This window comes from Oenanthe melanoleuca, chromosome 19 (assembly GCF_029582105.1).
Source record: "Oenanthe melanoleuca isolate GR-GAL-2019-014 chromosome 19, OMel1.0, whole genome shotgun sequence".
Lineage (NCBI taxonomy): Eukaryota > Metazoa > Chordata > Aves > Passeriformes > Muscicapidae > Oenanthe > Oenanthe melanoleuca.
The window spans coordinates 3,087,911-3,108,132 of record NC_079352.1 but is presented as its reverse complement, the minus strand read 5'-3'; the positions used below and the strand labels follow the sequence as shown (position 1 = coordinate 3,108,132).

Sequence of the window (20,222 nt, the reverse complement as noted above, 5' to 3'; positions counted from 1 at the left end):
GTTCTGGCCCCAGCCTCCACCTCAAGGAGCCAGCCCCACTCCAGCCAGGTTTATTCTTTATTGGGCATTGTCATGGAGCAGTGGGGGGAGCTGGGCTGTGCTTAGCTCCAGGGAGTGTGGCAGTGTGGGCTGGGGGTCCCCCACACCCTCAGTGTGCAGAGCAGCATTTTGGGTGCCAGAGCAGCCTCGGTGCCCCCTCCCAACCCATATCTGCACAAACACTGCTGAACACCGACAGAGGCCCTTTGGCTCCTGGGGGACAGGCGTGGGCTCCATTTCCTCGCTGCCTGCTGCGTGCTTTGGACGCCTGTCCCTCAGGAAAGGCTTTCACCCCAAAAACAAGTCCCCAGAGTCCCTGGTGCGGGTCAGTGCGTGCCAGTGGTCAGCTTTACAGCCACGCCGAGCGCCAGCATGCCGACAGCCGCCAGCACAGCCAGGGCACGGCGCAGGAGCAGCTGCCTGGTGACCACGGGGGTGGCAGCAGGGGGAGCCTCTCGCAGCTCCAGCTGGTACGTGGCTCCTTCTGTCCTGGTGATGCCCGTGAGCACAACGTCGGTCTGCACTTCTATTCCCGCTGCAAGGAGAACGAGAAGGGGCTCGAGGGGTTTGTGGGGGGTTTTGAGGGGTTTCTAGGCAGGGTTTTGGTATAGGGGTGAATGCACCTTAGGAGCAGCCCAGAGAGTGGGGATCTCAACCAGGTCCTGCCTGCAAAGTTTGGCAGGTTGTCCCTCTGTCACCGTCCCGAGCCCACACTTGTAATTACTGCTCTCCCAGTGTCACCAGTGCGATCCTCTCTCCCTGTTTTTTGGGCTTGTTCCTGGCTTGTGTGCACATTTCGGGACCCTCCCTGAGCCCAAACCCTCCCTGCATGCAGAGCCCTGCTCCTGCCATACCGACAGACCCCAGCACAGCCCTGGCAGGCAGGTAAGTGTGGGGCTGGGGGGCTGGTGCCACATCCAGATCCTTGCAGGAGGGTTCAGAGCCCAGGCTGGGCAGCTCTGCTGGTGGCAGCTGGGTCACTCCTGCACGGCGCTGAGCCTGGGGAGGGAATGTGCTGGGTTCACTTGGGAATTCCCACCAAAGAGCAAAGCTGTGTTGCCTCTCTTGGGGTCTCCCCAGAGCTGTTGAGGCACAAGGTGATGCTCAGGACTGCCCAGGTCACCCCACCTGCTCTGAGTTTCATGTCCCCAAACAAAGTGCAGGAGAGGAAACCTTGAGTGCTTGTGCAGGAGGAAGATGAATACAGACAGCACAGGATATGAGATTGAGCCTGTCTCATCCCAGCAGGGCACTGAGGACCTTCCCAGTGCAGGGATGTGCTGTCAGTGCCTGGATTACCTCCTTGGCTGCCTTCTCCCAGTCCACACGGCAGATGTAGGTGACGAAGCAGCTGCAGAGCATGAAGACACAGACGAGCATGGCAACCCACAGGCCTGCAGAGGGCACACAGTGTCAGCCAGAGCCAGCCCAGCATCCCAGGACAGCACTCCACAAAGGGGATGGCACCCAGGTCAGTGGGGACACAGGGTGGCCATGGGTGCTACATTTTCCCAGTAAAATCTCCCAGCAGCTGCAGGAGCCATCCCAGTCCACCCCAGCGTGCCCAGGCAGGTGGGAGGGGGGCAGAGCCAGCTCAGGGGCTGTGCTGAGCCACCAGTGGGGCTGCAGCTGCCCGTGGGGGGTTTGGGGGTGCAGTGCCCAGGGGTCAGTACCAATGACGCCGATCTTGGCCACGAAGAGCAGCACAGCTGCCAGGGGCAGGCCCACGCCGTAGTAACTCACACCGTTGAGGATGGCACCGAATTTCTGCTTCCCGATGCCTCTGAGCACCCCACCACAGGCACCCTGCCAGGAGAGGGAGAGGGGCTGGGCCAGGGAGCATCACCTCCACCGAATTCAGGAGATGACCCAGCTCCCTGCCTCTGCCCATTGTTTCTGTGTCCCTGCCCAGTCATGTGGGTCACCATCCTTTTATGTGCTTCATGTTTTCTAAGGGATGATCTCAGGAGCTCTGCAGGGTCCTGGTGTGGGCACTGGTGCTCAGCTGCAGCCTGAGGGAGCCTCGAGGGATCCATGATGCTGCTGCTGAGCACCAAGGTTCCCCATGGAAAAGAGCAGCATTCCCTGGCACTCACAGTCATGGCTTCAAACAAGTGGAAGACAATGTAGACAGGCATGACCCACGCCACCAAGTCAATGATTTCCCTGGGGATGAGGAAAGCCAAGGATCACTCTTGGGAAGTGACCTCCACACACCAAGGCCAGGAGCTGGGGGCACTCACCTGTCCTTGGTGAAGATGTATCCCAGCACGTTCTTCGTGGCAGCTAAAATGGACCCCACAATAACGGAGAACACCCCTGAAAACACAGCACAGAGCTGAGCCCAGCCTGCCTGGAGAGCAGGGGGAGAAGAGGCAGGCAGAGCACTGCAAACACTCCCTGCTCCATGGGAAGAGGCTTTCCAGGCTGCTGTGGGCTGACCTGTGCAGATCAGGCTGGTGCTGGAGGATCTCTTGGCCGCCTCGAAGTCGCCGGCGCCCAGCGCGTTGCCCACCTGCACACTGGCAGCTGTGCCCAGCCCCAGGGGAATCTGCAACCACAGGGCTCACACGTGTCTGACACGTGCCATCCCAGTGCCAGGGGGATAACCACCCAGCAGGGAGCAGGATGGAGCTCAGGACTTGATTTAAAGCATCTCTGTAAGGAGGGATAGGCAGGAGCAGGGAGAGCCTCGAGGGCAGAGGGGGAAAGTGGGGATTTGCTGGAGCTGACTTTTTCCTGTGTGCCTGTCTCAGGACAGCCCCTATGGAGCCCTGGTCTGCAGTGAAAACCCAGCCCTTACCATGAAAGCCACAACAGACACCTCATAGATGATGGACTGGACAGAGAGCTCGACAACGCTCAGCAGGCCTGGGGACAGGAGGGGTCAGTGCTGGCTGTGGGTGCTGCTCTGGGCCAAGCCTGGCCAGGTCCTGGCAGCTCCCTACTCCACTGACCTATCAAGAAGCTCCCAATCTCATAGGTCCACCACTCAATGCACATCATGAGCATGCTGGGGATAGCCAGGGAGGTGAAGCTGTCCCAGTCCAGCAGGCACTCGGAGGACCAGCCTGTCCAGAGGAGAAACAACACCTGATGGATGAACAGACTGGCCACGTGTTACATCCTACACAGCACCTCTTCTCAGAGCCAGCAGCCCCACAGGGTCTCCAGCAGCCCCACAGGGTGTCCAGCAGCACAGTGTCCACCTGCAACCTCCCTGCTGCTGTCCCATGGGCCACAGAGCAGCCCAACCCTCAGCCCATCCCTCCCGGAGCAGTGTACAAGGACAGTCTCCTGCTTATGTCTGCGGGGCTGAACCTTCCAAAGCCTCAGCAGAAAGTTTCATTTCTGCAGAATTAATGTTTACACAGCTCTGGCAGTGGTGGTGCGTGACGAGCTGCCACAGGAGCAGCACTGTGGTACGCAGGGCACCTCGGGCTGGGGTTAATATTCCACCATCAGGACGAGCAGAATTACTCTTCTATCCAGAACATCTGAGAGAAGTTTTATGGACACTTTTGGGTAAAGCAGGAAGCTGAGCAGGGGAGATGCCCTTACCTCCCCAGGTTTTCACGTGGAGTTTCCTGCCTACGATGTACACGAACAAGAAAATGGTTTGTGAATACTGAGCGATGGTGTTGGCCCAGGCAGAGCCCCTGCAGAGGAAGTGAGAAAGGTCATTGGCCTGCTTGCACCTCCCTCAGGGTGCAAAAAGACATCCTGCTGTACCCCTGTGACCTCAGTGTCCCCTGGCCATCGCCAGGTGCCCTGTTTTCCTCTCCAGGGGACACAGGTGCTACTCACGTGACGCCCAGCTGGAACACGTAGAGGAGGACGTAGTTTGCAGCCACGTTGATGATGTTGCCGATGACCCCACTCAGCACCAATGGCCACATGATCATCTGCAAAGAGGAGGAGATGGGGGGTTCCTCACAAGGGTTTTGGGAGGGAGGTGTGAAGGTCCCCCCAGCCCCACTCTCAGTGTCTTTCCCAGAAAAAAAGCCCAAATTTCCAGTGATGTCACCTGCTTGGAAAAAGAGTGTGATGGAGGTAAATCCCTGATGTGGGGAAGTAAGAATGGAGGTGGATGGATACAGCTGGCTGTGGAACGGGGTGATCTAGAGGGTCAGAGCTGTTTTGGGGCACCTGGGCACCTTGTCACTGGGAACAGCGAGCAGGGGAGCCCTGGATGCACTGTGGAAGGGAGCCCTGAGCCAGGGGGGCTGCGAGGACTTTGGGACCCACCTGGTTCTGCAGGTATCTCGTCTCCAGGTTATACAGAAAAACCACCTGCAAAGGAAATTTTGGACGAGATGAGGCAGTGCTGAGCTGTAGGATGGGGACAGCCTGTCCCCACGTGCAGGTGGCACCCAGGACTCACCGGGAGGGCAGGCAGAAACGCATTCACATAGTGCTGGGTCAGCCTGGGGGCACACAGAGCGGGGTCAGGGAGGGGCATGGCCACGGCCACCCTCCTCTCAGCCCCTCCACACTGGGGAGGGATGAGGGGACCACCCAACCTGGAGACCTCGGGGTCCTGCCGTATGGCCAGCATCAGCTGCTCGACGTTGATGAGGAGGGCGCAGCAAGGGAAGCAGCAGAGGAGGATGATGATGGTGGCACGCTGCAGGATCACCCCCACCCGCAGCAGGTTCTTGCTGCCATAGGTCTGCAAGGTGAGAGGGCAGCAGTGAAATCAGCGGGTGCTGGGGGAAAGGGGGCCCTGGAGAGCGTGGAGCAGCTCTGACCACCCTGAAAACCTCCTGGGAAGGGTTTGGAGCACGGATCTCTTCGTTATGGGATTGTTGCCTGTGGTTAAGCTTCCCCAGCTCGCAGGAGCAGCCAGGGCATTATTAGCTAATGCTGGAAACCCCCCGTGTCCCCAGCACAGGTGCCAGCATGTCCTACCCACCTGTGATATCAAGGTGTCACACGCTGAAGTCAAACCATAACCTACAGAGATGGCAGTGACATTTATAACCTGGGAGTTAAAAAAAAAAAAAAAGGGAGTGAAGGTGAGCATTTAAGTCTTTTGGTAGGGAAGAGAGGCTGAAAGGAAAAGCGGGAATCTGAACTCTTCTCTGTCCCCGTGCCAGCAGGGAGGGAGCTGTTGCCGGGCCCCGGGAATGCTTACAGCGATGGCCAGAGTGACAGAGGCCAGCTCAACCTTGCCCAAGTGGCCACAGAATATGGAGCTGACGAGGTGGATCAGGAAGATCAGCAGCTGGATCAGGATCTAAGCACGGAGGAGAGCTGGAGGTTAGGGATGGAGGTGAGCAGGGGTGCTTGTGCTGGGGGGAGTTTCTCCTCCCGGCTCCTTACCAGCGGCCCCGCCAGCACCAGCAGCTGCCTCACGTCCTCCCAGAAGTGTTCGGGGATCCAGCGGCGTTTCTTCTGGCAGCTCCCGGCTGTGAGATTGCCCTGGCCAGCAGCCTTTCCCTCCCCGATGCCATTCTCCTCGGGGAAGTTCTCCGGCTTCATGCTGTCCTGCCGGGGAGTGGAACGAGCCCCTTCCTCCGCGCTCTGTTAAACCCGCCCGGGGCGAGCAATGTGTAACCACGGCGGGCTGAACTTCATCCCCCGGACCGGACCATGTCCCCCGGGGCCAGGCGATGTCCCCAGGGCCGGGCTGGCCGTGGGAAGCTGGGCAGTGGGTCAGGGCAGGGCACAGAGCCGGAGCCCAGCGAAGGTCCTGGCAGGGCAGCGCAGCCCGGACGCGCCGTGCGGGGCGCTCGGTGCCTGTCAGGGGCTGAGCCATCCTGAAATCCCCCCCGTGCACCCTCCTACCTCTCCTGCTTCAGCACACCCCGCGGGCTGGAGGCTCGCTGTGCTCGCAGCGGAGGGTGCCCGGCTCTGTGCTGCCGGCAGCGGCGGGGCTGTGGCTCACTCCCATCACAGTGGCCAAGACAAGCCGGCCCCCTTGGCTCCGGCTGTCCCGGCACGGCCCCGCCGTGTCGGGTTTCACTGGCACGGCTCCCCCGGGCCGAATGCAGCGTCCTTGGCCCCGCGGGGAAGGGGAGATGCTGCCCAGTGCAGACCCCACCTGCACGGAGTGGGCTGGGATAACTCTGGACACAGCCAGACACCTTCCTGCTCCCCCCTGGCTCCCATCCCAAACCTACCGGGATTCTGGGCAGGGCAGAGTCTGCCACGTCCTCCTGCTGCTGCTGGGGATGGTGACAGTTTCAAGCTTGTTTGGGTCACTTTTTTCATTCACAGGCCACCAGCACCAGGAGAGCTGTGGGGTGACACCCAGGGAGGTCCCACCCATCTGTGTGAGGTAGTGGCTGCCCAGGGCCCAGCAGCTGACATGTCACAGTCACTGAGCTGCAGGTGGGAGCAGGGACAGGCCCGGAGGGGCTCAGTGCTGGGCTGTTTGCATTATGACATGAGGCAGTTCTTTGATGGCTCTGCAGCCTTGAGCAACACAACCTCACTCTTCCACGGTGCTCAACAACCATGACAACAACAAATCTTGCTTTTGTACCCAAGGGGAAGAGTGGGAACACTGTGTCTGGAGCCAGCCTCAGGGCCAGGACCAGACCCACAATCTTTCCTCTTAACAGCACAGCTCTGCCAATGACCAGGGTCACACTCACACCATAACAAACAGCCTAACATTTACTCAGAAAACTTTATTGTATCAAAATCCCACCTTACAAAAGTGCAAAGAAGAGTTGCTTTAGGCCCTGTGCCTACCCTGCAGAGAGAAAGCAGGGTCAGGGCCAGCAGCCAGCATCCAACAGCAGAGTCAGACATCTTCCAGCAAAATCCATTGTGTTCTGTGCTGCCACAATGGCTTCAAGTGGGATTTGCCACCCCAAGGTGCTGGTACAGGCTGGCATGTGAGGAAATGTGCTGTGGGCAGCAGGAGCCTCTGCCATGAGCAAGCAGCACCAGGACCCTGTTTCCTTCCTGGGTCAGCCCCAGGATACACTCCCACCTCTCACAAGTGACATCCCATACAGTGCAGGAGAGGAACCAGCTCTCAAGCACTTTTTTTTTTTTTTCCCAGGTGCCACATCCTCACCCCCTTGAAGAACTCTGCGTGTGGGATAAAACATGGTGAGTTAACCAGAAACGGTGCAGAGGGACTTTTTGTAAGGCACTGCGGGGGAATTCCTTCCACACCCCATCCTGTGGGACATTGCCACGTGCCCTCCTGCTCCCTGCACAGCTCCCCCGTGCCCCTGGCTTTAGCCACTGCCAGTCAGGAACCGGACCAGGATTCCCACCCCCAGCACAGCGATGGCAACAGCAGCAGCCAGCACACGGCGGAGGATCACAGCTCTCCATGCCACAGGGGCAAGAACAGGCACAGCAACAGCCTGCTGTGTGCTGAGCTCGTGCTCAGGCTGCCTCTCGCCCATCACGATGCTCTCGGGCAGGACTGCGGTGTCCCCAGTGTCCGTGTCGAGGGAGGTGTAACCTGGGGGACAGAGAGAGCTGCAGGGAGGCTGGGCTGCCCAGCCAGGGGTTTCCAGGCTGATGCTGCACCTGTGATAGCCCTCAGAGTCTCCCCCAAGGTTTGGGGACACTGGGATACAGCTGCAAGCTGTACCCCGTTTCTCAGTGAAGGAGAAGTGCCACTGGCCCAGGGCCAGAACCAGGCACTGTGCTCTTTCCAGCCATCTGAGCCTCCAGGATAGATATGGTTGCCATAACTGGGAAGGAAATGAAGGGGTTGGGTGGGGAATTTGGGCTCCCTGCCTGGTGTCAGGCCCAGCTACGTACCCACAGCAGATGTTTTTTTAGCAGCTGTGCCATTGGAGTTCACATCTTCCACTTGTTCTTTCATTCCAGCTCGGACTTGAGCCTAAAAACACAGGGAAGAGTTGCTCTTCTCAGGGCAAGGGTGTCCTGCCCAGCCCAAAAAACCCTCCACTCTCCCAAGACAAGCATTCTCAGGACCAAACTGCTCCTCTGCTACAGGAGAAGGACAGATCCCAGTTCACTTCTGCCATCTCCTAGAGGGCTGGAGTGTTGCACTGAAACAGGAGTTAACTCAGCACCTTTCAAGAATTACCAGAAAAAAGCACAATTCTCACCTCCTCTGCAGCTTTCCTCCAATCCATTCGGATGACAAAAGCCAAGAAGGAAATTGCTTGCACGGAGATGCAAATGATCATCCCAACCCACAGACCTGCAGCAGTGGGAAGTTACTTCAGGGAGGGCATGAGGAAAACCTGCCCAGTCACTGCCAGAATGCCCAAGGACTTCAGCCCAAGAACTTTCAAGAAAACAACTTCTGGGGAAGCTGGGAGCAAGCCTGGATTTACTGGGACACAACGCCCACCCCAAACACAGCAGCATGCAATCCAGCCCCACTGACCCAAAGGAAGATCTGGACACGAGTCCCAGGGCTGAGCCTTTGCTCACCCAGCTCAGAGCACACAGCTGGGGGCACACGTACCTAACACCCCCATCTTGGCTGCAAACATGAGGGAGATGCCCACGGGGAAGCCGATGGTGTAATAGCCGATGGCGTTGGCGATGGCGCCCAGCTTCTGCCTGCCCGTGCCCCGCAGCACCCCGCCACACGTGGCCTGAGGACAGCAAACCAGGGCTCACTGCCAGCTCACTCTGGGCATGGCACAGCCCTGGGGACAGGGAAAGCCACAGCACTGTCCCACCGAGCCAGGAGGGAGCACAGCCACGCGGTGTGGGGCTGGTCTCGCTCCAGCTGCCAACACAGACACCGAGCAGATCCCAAAGAGCTTCCCCCAGGATGTGACAGGAGGAAACAGGCCAAAATTACTGTCTGTTGAGTATCCCAGAGTGCTGGGACAGCCTGATATCTCTGAAGGCACAGCTACTCACTTGTGTTGCTTTGATAAACCACTAAAAAGCTGGAGCCTTGGCCAGGGGAAAAGAGGAAAACTGGGATGTCTGCAGCAATGCCAAGGGGCAGCTACAAGACAGGGGACACTGAGGTGTTACAGGTAACACAAGCAGCTGCTTTGACAGTTTACCAGTTTGCTTCTCTGGATCATTTTAACAGTCCAGAGTGGGCTTCAGGCAGCTTTGCACCCCAAGCTGTAGAGAGGAATCACTCCACGTGCTGGAATACTCACTGCTGTTGCATCCAGCAAGTGGAACGGACCAAAGATGAGCATCACTTTGGACACCAAGCTGACAATCTCCCTGTTGGGAAGATGGATGGACTGATCAGGGGAAGCAGCACCACCTGGTCCCTGCTTCTCATATCCTCCTCAATCAACCACAAAGGCTGACCCCAGCTCCCTGATCCCAGCCTGCTGCCATGGTAGTGTCCCAGTGAGAAGCAGCTGTGCTGCCCAGGGATGCTGGGAAATGGGGAGGAACCTTTGAGGAATGTTTACCAGATAGGGGGTTATGAACTCTTATCTGTCAGCAGCTTCTGGAGTATGAATAACACCCTCCAAGAAAGCAATAATACTTAAAGGAAAGCTGTTAACCCACTTGTCATTGGTGAAGATGTATCCCACCACGTTCCTTACACTCCCCAGTAATACTGCAACCACCACAGCGAAAACTCCTGAAAGAAAAAGGAATAGTCAAATTGCTTCAGGGGCAGCACATCCTGCTCCTGACCCAGGTCCAGACCTCAGGGGCTCCATGTGGTGGGGGCTGGACTTTGCTGAACCTCAAATGATATTGCAGCAGAGGACTAGTCAGTTTTCGTCTCACTCTCCCCAGATACTCCCTCTACCCTCTGGAGTGTGAGGACAGAACACTAAGCTGCATTTTTAATGATCAAAGCCTTTGCACCAGGCTCATAACAGAAATGATGAGTCAGGATCTTGCCTTGCCCAAAGGGTCCAAACAAGTGGGACTGGGTTCCTATGGGAGGTGCCCAGCCTTGGAGGAGGGAAACTGAACCATTTGCTGATAACTGGCCTTTATCCTGCTCTGCAGGACTGCACTGACCTGTGCACAGCAGGGCAGTGTTGCAGGAGGTCTTGGCTTGCTCCACATTCCCTGCTCCCAAGGCATTCCCCACTCTGACACTTGCAGCCACGCTGATGCCCAGAGGCACCTGAGAAGCAGGAGACAAGAGGAGGTGAGTGACAGCAGAGCCTGCAGTGACAGCAGAGCCTGCAGTGACAGCAGAGCCTGCAGTGATGTTCTTCCCCAGTGGAGAATTTGGGACAAACTGGCATTGCTGCAGCAAAGGGAATTTCCATCTGCAGCACACCCTGGATGTGCAGGCTTGAGAGGCATCACCTGCCTGGTACCAACCCCTGCTTCCCACCTCAGCACTGATGCACAGGGCTGCTGTTTTTGGGGTTCCTCCCAGGCTGCCTGGGCTGCCACAGCCCCAGCCCTTACCATGTACGCGACACAGGCGAGCTCGTAGATGACAGACTGTGCACCCAGCTCCACCACACTGATCAGCCCTGGAAAAGATTTGCCACCTCCTTCACTGGCTGAAAAGGAGGCATCTATCCCCATGGAACAGATGGGAACACCTGCAGTGTGCTGCAGCCCTGTAGGTGAGAGCTGCTGCTGGCAGGGGGGCTCTGGGACACACTCAAGCAGCAGCCACCAGGAAGCAGAGAGAAAAGAGGATTTGGACTCACCAGCCAAGAAGCTCCCAATCTCAAAGGTCCACCACTCAACACACAGCATGATCATGCTAGGCACTGCCAGCCAGACAAAGGAGCCCCAGTCCAGGAGGCACTCCCTGCTCCAGCCTGACAGGAGGAGTGAAGCAGAATGAACATTTGTTATCCATCTGCTCCTCTAAAGGGGAGTCACATCCACCCTCTGAGGACAACCACACCTGCAGCTCACAGGACATCAGCCCAGGACTGCTGCTGTGCCACGCTGCCTTCCTGAGACAGAATATTCAACAAGAATGTGTTTGGAGCTACAGTAAAGGCTTTGAGGACATGGCTACAGCATCTTCCCACTGTGAGGGGATGGCAATCTCTCAGTCACATTGCCAAATTCCCAGTGCCAGACACTGGTATTCTGAAGGATGAGGATAGAACAGTACCTCCCCAGGTCTTCACATGGATCTTCCTCCACCACATGTAGAGGATGAGGAGGATGACCTGGGTGTACTGAGAAACCATGTTAGCCCAGGCAGAGCCCCTGGGGGGAGAGAGACAGGCAGGTTACAAGTGACATCCTTGCCCACCTCCTCAGCCACAGCAGGACAGACCCGAGGGCACACACAGCAACCTTGCTGCAGATAGGGGACAGACCCTCCAGCCTCAGCTTTGCAGCCTGAGGCTGGGGGAAGGGGGTGGCAGAACTGGGCATGCAGGGACCCCCCTCATGCCCTGAGCAAAGCCCTGCACCCAGGGAGAGACTGTCCCCAGCCCTGCTCACACTTACACCATGCCCAGCTTCAGAGCATAGAGGAGGAAGGCGTTCATGGCTGCATTGAGGATGTTGGCTGCAACCCCCGTCACCACCTGAGGCATAATGATCGCCTGGAAACCAAGGAGGAACTTTGGAATTTGCTTCCCCAAGACACAGCCCAAGCCACATCCAGTGAACACAGAGGAGACCTCCAGGAATGCCCAAGGAGATAGCCAAGAAGGTAGCTCAGGTTCCAGGTGAGGCTGGGCTGTGTGAGACATGCAGGAGGTGACCAGCAGAGCTCAGGAGCTGGTGCAACCCATAAAATGCAGAGCTGGGAAGTAGGAAATGGAGCCAGCTAAGTGTGGTTCCCATGAGCTCAGCCAGAGCTGGCTCGTCACACATTCCTCAGCCCAGCTCTCTCTAGAACAGGGTGAACTTAGACCCATGTTCTTGGGAATACTTTTATTCCATGGAAAAGCTGACTAATCATACCATACCTGACTCAGTAAATATCTCGTCAGCAGCTGGAACAGAAACGCCGCCTGCAAAAGTCAGGATTCAGTTCGTCACCACACTGTGGTTAACAGCAAGTGACCACTGAGCACTGACAGATCAACCCCTCTCCACCTTCTTCCAACATTTCTGTGCTCCAGCTGAAGCACTGCAAGCACCCAAAACCAAGAGTGACAGAAAGCACATCCCATTCCCATTGGGAAGACAGATCATTCTCTAAATGGGAAATCTCCAATGCTTCCTCATCAGCATGAGAAAGCCTGGAAAGCTTGGAAGAAAGGATAAACCTACAGGCCCTTTGGGGTCCCACAGGGGTACTGCTCCCTGCCTCAGAGGAGGCAGAGCCCAGCAGCTGTCAGTGTGGGAACAGCTCCAGGTTTTTTCTCAGGGCTAAGAGTGAGCCTGGAGCCCTGATTTCAACGTCCATCACAAGTTACATGGCCACAGCAAAAGCCTTTGCACAGGAAGATGAGAGGACGTTCACTGGTACAGCAGCTGCTGGCCTGTGCACATCTGGTAAGGCACAAGGTCAAGGGGCATGATGTAAAACCCCAAACCTGCCCTGTGAGCCACCCAGCAAAGGCCCTCCCTCCTTTCTCTGGTGCTAAGGGACACAGAGCTTCCAACAGCTTCAGCAGAGACTTACAGGAAGTGCTGGAATAAAGATCATCACGTAGAGCTGAGTTAACCTGGAAAGAGAGTTGTTTCCTCAGTTAATGATACAGCAAAGCAAGAGCCAAGCCAAACAGCGCTGCACTCAAGCTCCAGAGAGCCTTGATTTCAACACTCCATGGCAAATGCCTGATCCAGAAGGGCTGGATGTCACCCCTGACCTGGAGACCTCGGGGTCCTGTCGGATGAGCAGGAGGATCTTCTCAGTGTTGATGAAGAGGGCCCAGCAAGGGAAGCAGAACAGCAGCAGGATGAGGATGCCCCGCTGCAGGATGGTGCCCACCTGCTTCAGGTTCTTGCTGCCATATGTCTGGGTCAGGAGAGAGGATCAAGGTGGGCATCACAGGGAGCCAAAGGGGCTGGGCCAACACTCAGGGCAACAACAGGACAGTTAAATGCCTTTCCCATGCCCTGCAGCTGCAAATAGCAGGATGGTTGGGTGTAATTTGCAGATTGCAAATCCTCTGGCACCCAGGCATGACCCAGGGCTCCTTGGGGAGGCAGCAGGCTCCAGCCAGAGTGTCTGCAACCCTGTTCTGTCTGGCAGCTGCCACTGCCCTGCCCTTTGTGCCCAGATCACACTGCACAGGAGGTGAGACACCTCCAGGCACAGGAAAGGGGGAGCTGCTACTGACCTGGGTCATCAGCGTGTCACATGCTGAGGCTAAGCCAGAACCGATGGAGATCCCTGTCACGTTGATAACCTGGAGGAGAGACAGGGGAACCTGGCCCACAGCACTGCCTCCCTCCCAGCTGGGTGGGGAAACAGTTCTGCTACGAGTTTTTGGGAAGTTTTCCAGTCCTTCTCTGTTTCTCAGAATAACACGGTCTCGTTAACTAAATAGTGGGGAAAAGGATCTTTTAGCAAGGGGTGAAGATCTGAAGCACCACAACAAACAGTGCTGCTCCTGGCTATGTGCCCAGGTCTGGTGGGTTCAGGGAGCTGGCCAGAGGCTCTCAGGTACTGGTCTTGCACTGGCACAGGCACTGACTGCTCAGCTCCCCTCTCCTGCCTGTGCTCAGGGCAAAAAAATAAGTACAGGGCCCTCACATACACATTCCTACAGGTCTGGTTTTTTAGTTCTTTTTTTGGTGACACATAATTAATATGTTTTAAATCCAAGGGGAATTGGAGCAATACCTACAGACACAGCCAGGGTCACAGCATCCAGCTCAGCTTCCCCCAGGTGGCCACAGAAGATGGAGCTGACCACGCTGATCAGGAACCCCAGCAGCTGGGCAAAGAACTAGGGTGAGAGGAGGAGATGGTGAGATGAGGACCTGTTAGGGCTTGTGGAGCACCATCCCTTCCCCAGGAGATGGACTATAAACACTCAGGTTTCCTCATGTTTCTGTCCATGCCTCGAGGCCAGGGCTCTGCTGAGGTCCTGGGAATCTGTCCCTGCTTGCCAACACTGCTGGGCAGGGGAAGGAGCTCCAGGACTCAAGCAGGCTCTCAGCTTTGTCTTTCAAAGCCATCATCTACCTGCTCTGTGATATTTTGGTGTTACACAGCCAATCTGCCAGATGACACCACTTAAGAGAGGCTTAAGGGTTTCACTAGAAATCCTCTTTCCCAGGATGAAGGCTGCATAGAAAAGGGAAAATAAAACATCCCAGTGCTTTTCCACATTTGCGTGCATCTGTGGAAAACTATCCTCCTAAACCACAACATCCTCTGCTCCTGGAGAGACACCAAGGCCAGTGCTCCTTGCCAGCAGTGTGTAACAGTGCTGCAGCAGAGATTGCACTCCAGACCTCATTTTCCCTTGACAAGAGGATGTCCCCTTACAGGCATCCAGGGCACAGAGTCATGGCACAGCTCAAAACAGATGGCAGGAGTCAGGGACATTTATACCCACTGAGGGGTGGGCACAGCTGGAAACCATGCCCAGGAGCTGCTCACGCTGCTTGCCACACAGCAGTTGGCAAGACAAGAGCCCAGAACTGTGGGAAGACCAGCTCTGAGGGGTCAGAGGAAGAGCAGAACAATCCCTTCCCCTCTGCAGACCTCCCACTGCTGCCTGCAGATGCAGTCCTGCCACCATGCCCAGGCATGTTCGACCTACTGCTGTGAGTAATCCCCACAGGAGGGTCTGTACCTCCAGCATCATCCCAGCACGGCTTTTATCATTAAATGATCATTAAACAGCAGCTGTAGGTTTGGGTTTGAGGTGTCTGTGCACGTGGAGCAGCAGGCTGTGCTGCAGGCAGGATGGTTGAGGGGACTGAGAGGGCTTGATGTGTTCAGCTACAGAAACAAACTAGTCTAGACTTCCTCTGCTGACTGAACACGGCAGGTCAGGGATTTGATGTCAGGGAGGGTGCCTCTGAGAAGTTTAACAGTTGGTACTTATTTACCAGATATAGCAGAAAACTAAAAGCACAAAATTTCACACGTGAGTGATTAAGATCAGGGCTGTGGTGCATGGCTCCTCTTGGTTCCTCTTTCTCTGTGGAAGCCTCTGTAAAATGTGCTCAGCACTGTCTGTGCAAGCTACCTAAGGGTCCATTTCCCTCCAGAGTGTCCAGACAAATGGCAAATCGCAGTTCCAGTCAGGGAGGATTTCAGGACAGCGAGCCAAAGGGCACCCAGAGCCCGCTGGAAGCACCAGCCATGGACCTGGCGCTAAGCAGAGCGACTCACTCGTCACGCAAGGGGCGAGTGGCAGTGCAGGGCTCAGCCGTGGTTTCACCGAGCAGTTTAACAGCTTAGTCCCCCTCCCCGAGCCCACCCGTGCCCTTCCACAGCCATGCTGCAGGGACCGCGCTGGGCAGCAGCGAGAGCGCCTGGAGCAAAGAACAAGGATCATCCCCGGCGGCAGAGCCGTGTCCGGAGGCTGCAGGCAGCCGAAACCCCGCAGCACGGGACCAACAGATCCCGACACCTCCCTGCCGGGCATCCCGGAGCGCCCGCGGAGCGCTGCCCAGCCGAGCCCCGCCGCGATCCCCGCGCCTCCCCCGCGTGTCCCCCGCGTGTCCCTGCCCAGGCTCTCACCACGGGCCCCGCCAGGCGGGCCAGCTCGAAGCACTCGTGCCGTGCTCCCGCGGGCAGGAGGCGCCGGGCGCCCCGCACGCACCGCGCCGCCGCCATGGCCGCCGGTACCGCCCGCGCCCCCGCCGCCCGCCGGGAGGGCACGGCCGGCCCGGCCGCCTCCGCCCCCGGGCCCGCTGTGGGGCTGTGGGCGGGGCGGAACGGCACGGCACGGGGCGGAACGGCTCGGTACGGCCCGCTACGGCTCGGAACGGGCGGCTCCGTGCCACGGGAGCTCCGCCGGACGGGAGCGGGACCCCAGAGTCGGCAGCGGGGGATTCTCCGCACGCACGTGTTGGCCAGAGGCCGTCGCGGGGTTTTGGGGGGTTTGGGGATCCGCTGTAGGTGTTGGTGGTTTGGGGATCTGCTGTGCAAAGAGAAGCTCCCCCACCCCCCCCCCACCCGTTGGTTCACCGACATCTGGAGCTCTCCTGCTCATCCGCTCTGGGATGGGGATCCCCTGGGGAGACCCAAGGAGATCAATGGGTCACCAGAGGTCCAGAGACCCCCGGTGGGTTATGGATTGGGGAACTCCTTGTGGGACGATGGTTTAGGACCCCCTAGCTGCTGTCTGGGAGGTGAGTCCCCTAATACAGAGGCAGGAACAGGACATCTGAGCAAAGCAATGTCCCCTCTGCCATCAGCATCATGGAAACGGTGTTGGGCAGCCTCCCCTTCTCCATCCACCCGCCAGCACCTCATGAGCAGGGATCGTCCCTGATCCAGGGATTGCCACCAGCAGGCCGGTGCCCAGTGGTGCAGCTGGCACGGTGAGGAGGTTGGAATTGCTGTGTTTGCCCAGCACCAGGCAAGAAGGAGATTTGGTTTGGATCAGAAGCTGGGTTGTTACACGAGTGAAATTTTACCTAAGTGCAGGTACTCGTAACCAGGCAGCTGTAACCAAACCTATTGCTAACGCATGGAAAATTACAATGGAAAGTGGGTCTCGATTTTCCAGCTGTTTAAATGCAGCCCTAGTGCCTTATGGCTGTGTCACCAGCCCGAAATGTAACGTCTCAGTTAATGTTTCACTTATCCCCTTGTCCCTTCAAATATGATGTGACACCATGAAAAATTGTATAGTAGTAGTGGTGAGTCACAGTCATTCTGATTTTATCTGCCCTGATGAAATCAGGGTATTACCAGACAAAGGAGTGCTCCTCTCAATGATCTTTCTCTCCTCTCCTGTGGCCAGTTGGGTGCACGACGGTGCTGCAGGGGCAGCTCTGGAGAAACAGAAATGGTTTTGGGAAAACGTGATAACTGGCTGTGGTGTGACTGTCACCAGCCTGGCTGCGAGATGGCTGGAGGGTTCCTGCCCTTAAGGGTGCCCTTATCTCCCGTGGAGGCAGAGGGGAAATGATAAGGCTCAGATGGTGCTATTCATGGTCCTAAACCAGCAGTACAAGTGTGAGTCCCTTTGAAGTTTACTGGTGACCCTGCTGAGATCAATACCCTGGGCTGGTGAAGAGCTGGGAGGGAATCGTGCAGAAACCTGGGGGAAAAGGACTTTGAAAATAAAAAGGCTCATCTTTAGAAGCTAGGGGAGAAGAGTTCCCTCCCAGGCCCATGAGCCAGGTCCTGGACTAGCCCCCAGAGACCCAAATACACACAGAAAGGCTGTGATTGAAATCCTTTTCCTTGTGTTTTGCAGGTGTTGTTTGAAATCAACTCTGGTTGCTTTCAGAAGCGCTGCTTTGTGTTTCTGTGGTTACACGGGGATCCCAGCCCTGCTGGGAAGTGGCAGAACAGACACCCCAGGGCCTGTCTGGATGAGCAGGGGTGCCCTGAGGTCTTGCCAGCTGCTGATGGGATTCAGCAGGACTCATCTTCCGGAGCCACAGACGATGAGGAGGGTCAAAGGTACCACCAGCTGCCCTCAGCAATCCGGATATTAACAGGATTGCAACACCAGCTGGAGGAATTTGGAGGGTCAAACTCCGTGCGGTTGTTTTAGACCTCCAGTGAATCCGTAGCAGCGTTTTGGGAGGTTGATACCCTAACCCAAGCCTCTTTAAAGGAGTTAATGTGTGACCAGCCACAATCCAGCTGGAGCAGGCAGATGGCCTGTCCTGCTGGAGCTGGTTTCAGCAGCTGGGACACTGTGTGGTTCCCAGTGATGCTGATGTGACACCAGAAGGAAAAAACTGGGAGGAGAAGGATTGCAGTTGGCTTGCATCATGTGCAGAGCAGAATTAGTTCTTGTTTTCCTGCAGATTCCCAGCAGGATGGTTACCCCAGGCTTTCTCTGGATATGGATGTCCATAATCTGAACATAGCCAACATCTTGCTGCTAGAATACACCCCACAAATGTACTCGTGATTAAGAGCTGCCCAAAAAGGAGAATGTCAGGACACAATGGATTCATGTCTAACACTGAAGTGTTTGAAGTGTGTCCCTTTCCTTTAAGAAAGAAGAAACTTTGCTGCTGGTGGATGCCTACAGACTGTGGAAAATCCACTGCCCTCAGTGCAATGTGGAGTTCAGAATGCAGCTGAATTAAAAACTTGAAGAGCCTTTTGCAATCCAATTAGTTTTTCTGTAAGTGTCGTGCTGTAGGATCGGATGATCAGAGCCATCAGTGGGTACTTTAGGGTAACTCTGCTGTTGAAGTGCCACATCCGGATGGTTTTTGAACACTTCCAGGGATGATGACTCCACCATTCCCCTGGCCAGCCTCTCCAGGGCTCACCACCCTTTTGGTGAAGAATCTTTCCCAAGGATCCAACCTGTTGCCGCTCGAGCTGTTACCTGGGAGGACAGACTGCCCCACACCTGGCTGGATCTCTCTCCAGGGAGCTGTGGAGCGCCATAAGGTCCCTCCGAGCCTCCTTTTCTCCCGGCGGAGCTGTCCCTGCTCGCTCCCCGGTGGCGGTGCCGGTCCCCGCTTGCCGTGCTCGGTGTTCCCGGCAGATGGCACCGGAGCCCCGCGGCTCCGAGCTCCCTCCAGGCACCGGGAGAGAGCCGGGGGGGACACACGGATCCCCTTTTCCAGCCGTTCGCATCTCCACCCCTCGAGCTCGGCGCTTTTAACCCTGCCTCATTTCGCCAGTGTTTGTATTTTTCAAGACCCTAATGAGCACCGGTGTCTATTAAACATCCAGGGAAACCCCAAAGTGTACTAATAATTTGCCAAATGAAACCAACTTGGTAAATACTTTACTGAAAAGTATAGTATGTACTAGTCAACCCGGGTATAATATAAAAAAATCCTAGCACCTATAAAAAATACATAGGAGTTAGAAAAATGCAGATAGGCACCGGCTCTGTATGGACAAGGAACTGCTTATTAAAAACCTTGGGATGCTGTCATGACTCTAATTCCAGTGTCTCAAGCTGGTTCTCAAATGGGCACCCTGAATCTGTGATTCTGCTGCAGAACCAGCACCTGGACAAACACTCACCCACCACATTTGAAACACTCTCAACTTTGGTTCAGTCACACCTCACCTTGTGAATTTTTTCTTTAACAACAGTTGTTTCCTCATTTTATTTTATTGTTCCTTAAGAGAGAAATGCTTTTGACTTGTTCTGTATTTCAGAGAATCTTCCTCCTGCTTTGTTCACTAAAAGCTGGGCCAGATGTATTAACTGCAGCCATAAATATTATTTTTACAGCAGAATATTTATCTTGCTGCATGGGTTGGTTGAGTTCAGGATTGCAGACTTACAAAACAGCTTCCCTGCCCTGAAGAACTCCGAGAGTTAATTAAGGCAGATAAGACAGGACAAATAAAAAACAAGACAAAACTTCTCCTGCTTTGAACCACCTCTAGGGAGCAGGTCTTGGCAAGAGAAAAGAGAGATTGTAAAGCTGTAATAATAATAATAATGATAATTAATTGTATTTATAAAGCATCCCCTAATGGCTCTGGATGCTGCACAACAATTTTAAATAAAATTGAAAGCAACAACAGTAATGAGGAGCCAAATAAGGAAGGGTTGTAAAAAATAAAGGTGTTTATTGTGATAGATAATAAGATTTCAGTGTGCTGTTTTGGGGCTCTTCTGCAGCATGGACACACGGACATCAGTGGGGATCAGCTGAGGATCCTGCAGTGAATTCTGCAGGCTTGCAGATTGCAGACTTTGATTACAAGGAGCAAATACATTTTACAGCTTGGTTTGCATGTCACTGTCTTTGCTTTATTTCCTTTCTGTATCCCAGCCAGCCAGACGGTGTAACTCAATGCAGCCCAATTTATGTTTATGCTCCTGGATCGGCTTTGAGGCTTTTCTGCCTGCATTTGATAGAGGTAAATACGTATTTAAGCTTGATTTTGGAAACAAGGAAGGGAACAAATCTGTGGGCTTTGGGGGAAGCTGGATCTACTCTCATGGAGCCAGCGGGAAGTCACAGAGTGGTTTGGAAGGAGCGTTTTGAAAAGAGTCCTGGGAGGAATGGCTGAGGGAGGTGGGGATGCTTAGCCTGGAGAAAAGAAGGATTGGGGTGACATTATAATTCTCTACAATTCCCTGAAATGTTGTAGTCAGGGGAGGGTCAGCATCTTCTCCCAGGGAACAGCGACAGAAGGACAGTCTTAAATTGCACCGAGGGAAGCTTAGGCTGGACATTAGGAAGAAATTCGTCACGGAAGGAGTGATTGGAAGGGGTTGCCCAGGGCGGTGGTGGAGTCACCATCCCTGGAGGTGTTTAAGGAAAGG

At 55.6% G+C, this 20,222-nt stretch overlaps 2 protein-coding genes and 1 long non-coding RNA gene across 7 annotated transcripts; 1 reads left to right on the top strand and 2 right to left on the bottom strand.

Moving 5' to 3' along the window:
* Window positions 1-44: 44 nt before the first annotated feature.
* On the bottom strand, window positions 45-6,383 carry LOC130260799 (multidrug and toxin extrusion protein 1-like). 4 transcript variants are annotated; one of them, XM_056506501.1, is made up of 18 exons: window positions 6,165-6,383; window positions 5,365-5,529; window positions 5,177-5,278; window positions 4,955-5,023; window positions 4,563-4,711; window positions 4,424-4,466; window positions 4,288-4,332; window positions 3,847-3,944; window positions 3,601-3,698; window positions 2,997-3,110; window positions 2,843-2,910; window positions 2,482-2,590; window positions 2,283-2,358; window positions 2,136-2,205; window positions 1,713-1,845; window positions 1,339-1,433; window positions 894-1,038; window positions 45-574 (listed from the first exon to the last, which is right to left on the bottom strand). In XM_056506501.1, exons 2-18 carry the CDS (start codon window positions 5,521-5,523, stop codon window positions 366-368), a joined length of 1,782 nt encoding a protein of 593 aa, XP_056362476.1. In that variant the 5' UTR covers window positions 5,524-5,529; window positions 6,165-6,383; the 3' UTR covers window positions 45-365. The 4 variants fall into 4 exon arrangements, with proteins under 4 accessions (XP_056362476.1, XP_056362473.1, XP_056362474.1 ...); XM_056506498.1 differs by having other exon boundaries at window positions 5,365-5,565; window positions 6,165-6,371; XM_056506499.1 differs by lacking the exon at window positions 6,165-6,383 and adding an exon at window positions 5,830-5,960 and having other exon boundaries at window positions 5,365-5,565.
* Window positions 6,384-6,657: 274 nt separating this feature from the next.
* Window positions 6,658-17,212, bottom strand: LOC130260798 (multidrug and toxin extrusion protein 2-like). Of its 2 annotated transcripts, XM_056506496.1 has the most exons (17): window positions 15,521-17,212; window positions 13,668-13,769; window positions 13,158-13,226; window positions 12,684-12,832; window positions 12,497-12,539; window positions 11,835-11,879; window positions 11,368-11,465; window positions 11,024-11,121; window positions 10,605-10,718; window positions 10,354-10,421; window positions 9,952-10,060; window positions 9,484-9,559; window positions 9,117-9,186; window positions 8,456-8,588; window positions 8,091-8,185; window positions 7,777-7,858; window positions 6,658-7,471 (listed from the first exon to the last, which is right to left on the bottom strand). In XM_056506496.1, exons 1-17 carry the CDS (start codon window positions 15,974-15,976, stop codon window positions 7,239-7,241), a joined length of 2,040 nt encoding a protein of 679 aa, XP_056362471.1. In that variant the 5' UTR covers window positions 15,977-17,212; the 3' UTR covers window positions 6,658-7,238. The 2 variants fall into 2 exon arrangements, with proteins under 2 accessions (XP_056362471.1, XP_056362472.1); XM_056506497.1 differs by lacking the exon at window positions 15,521-17,212 and having other exon boundaries at window positions 13,664-13,753.
* Window positions 14,364-18,864, top strand: LOC130260803 (uncharacterized). The gene is made up of 2 exons (XR_008841843.1): window positions 14,364-14,595; window positions 17,211-18,864. It is a non-coding gene; the product is annotated as an uncharacterized LOC130260803 (long non-coding RNA).
* The last annotated feature ends 1,358 nt before the right edge of the window (window positions 18,865-20,222 follow it).

Excerpts from the sequence above, each read along its gene's own strand:
- LOC130260799 (XM_056506501.1), bottom strand. The coding sequence starts at position 5,523 with ATGAAGCCGGAGAACTTCCCCGAGGAGAATGGCATCGGGGAGGGAAAG. Across the intron at positions 4,712-4,954 it reads GTGACACCTTGATATCACAG|ACCTATGGCAGCAAGAACCT; the intron begins GTGGGTAGGACA and ends CTCACCTTGCAG. Across the intron at positions 4,333-4,423 it reads CGTTTCTGCCTGCCCTCCCG|GTGGTTTTTCTGTATAACCT; the intron begins GTGAGTCCTGGG and ends TTTCCTTTGCAG.
- LOC130260798 (XM_056506496.1), bottom strand. The coding sequence starts at position 15,976 with ATGTCGGTGAACCAACGGGTGGGGGGGGGGTGGGGGAGCTTCTCTTTG. Across the intron at positions 8,589-9,116 it reads ACTTGCTGGATGCAACAGCA|GCCACGTGTGGCGGGGTGCT; the intron begins GTGAGTATTCCA and ends TGCTGTCCTCAG. Across the intron at positions 8,186-8,455 it reads AGCCAAGATGGGGGTGTTAG|GTCTGTGGGTTGGGATGATC; the intron begins GTACGTGTGCCC and ends CCACTGCTGCAG.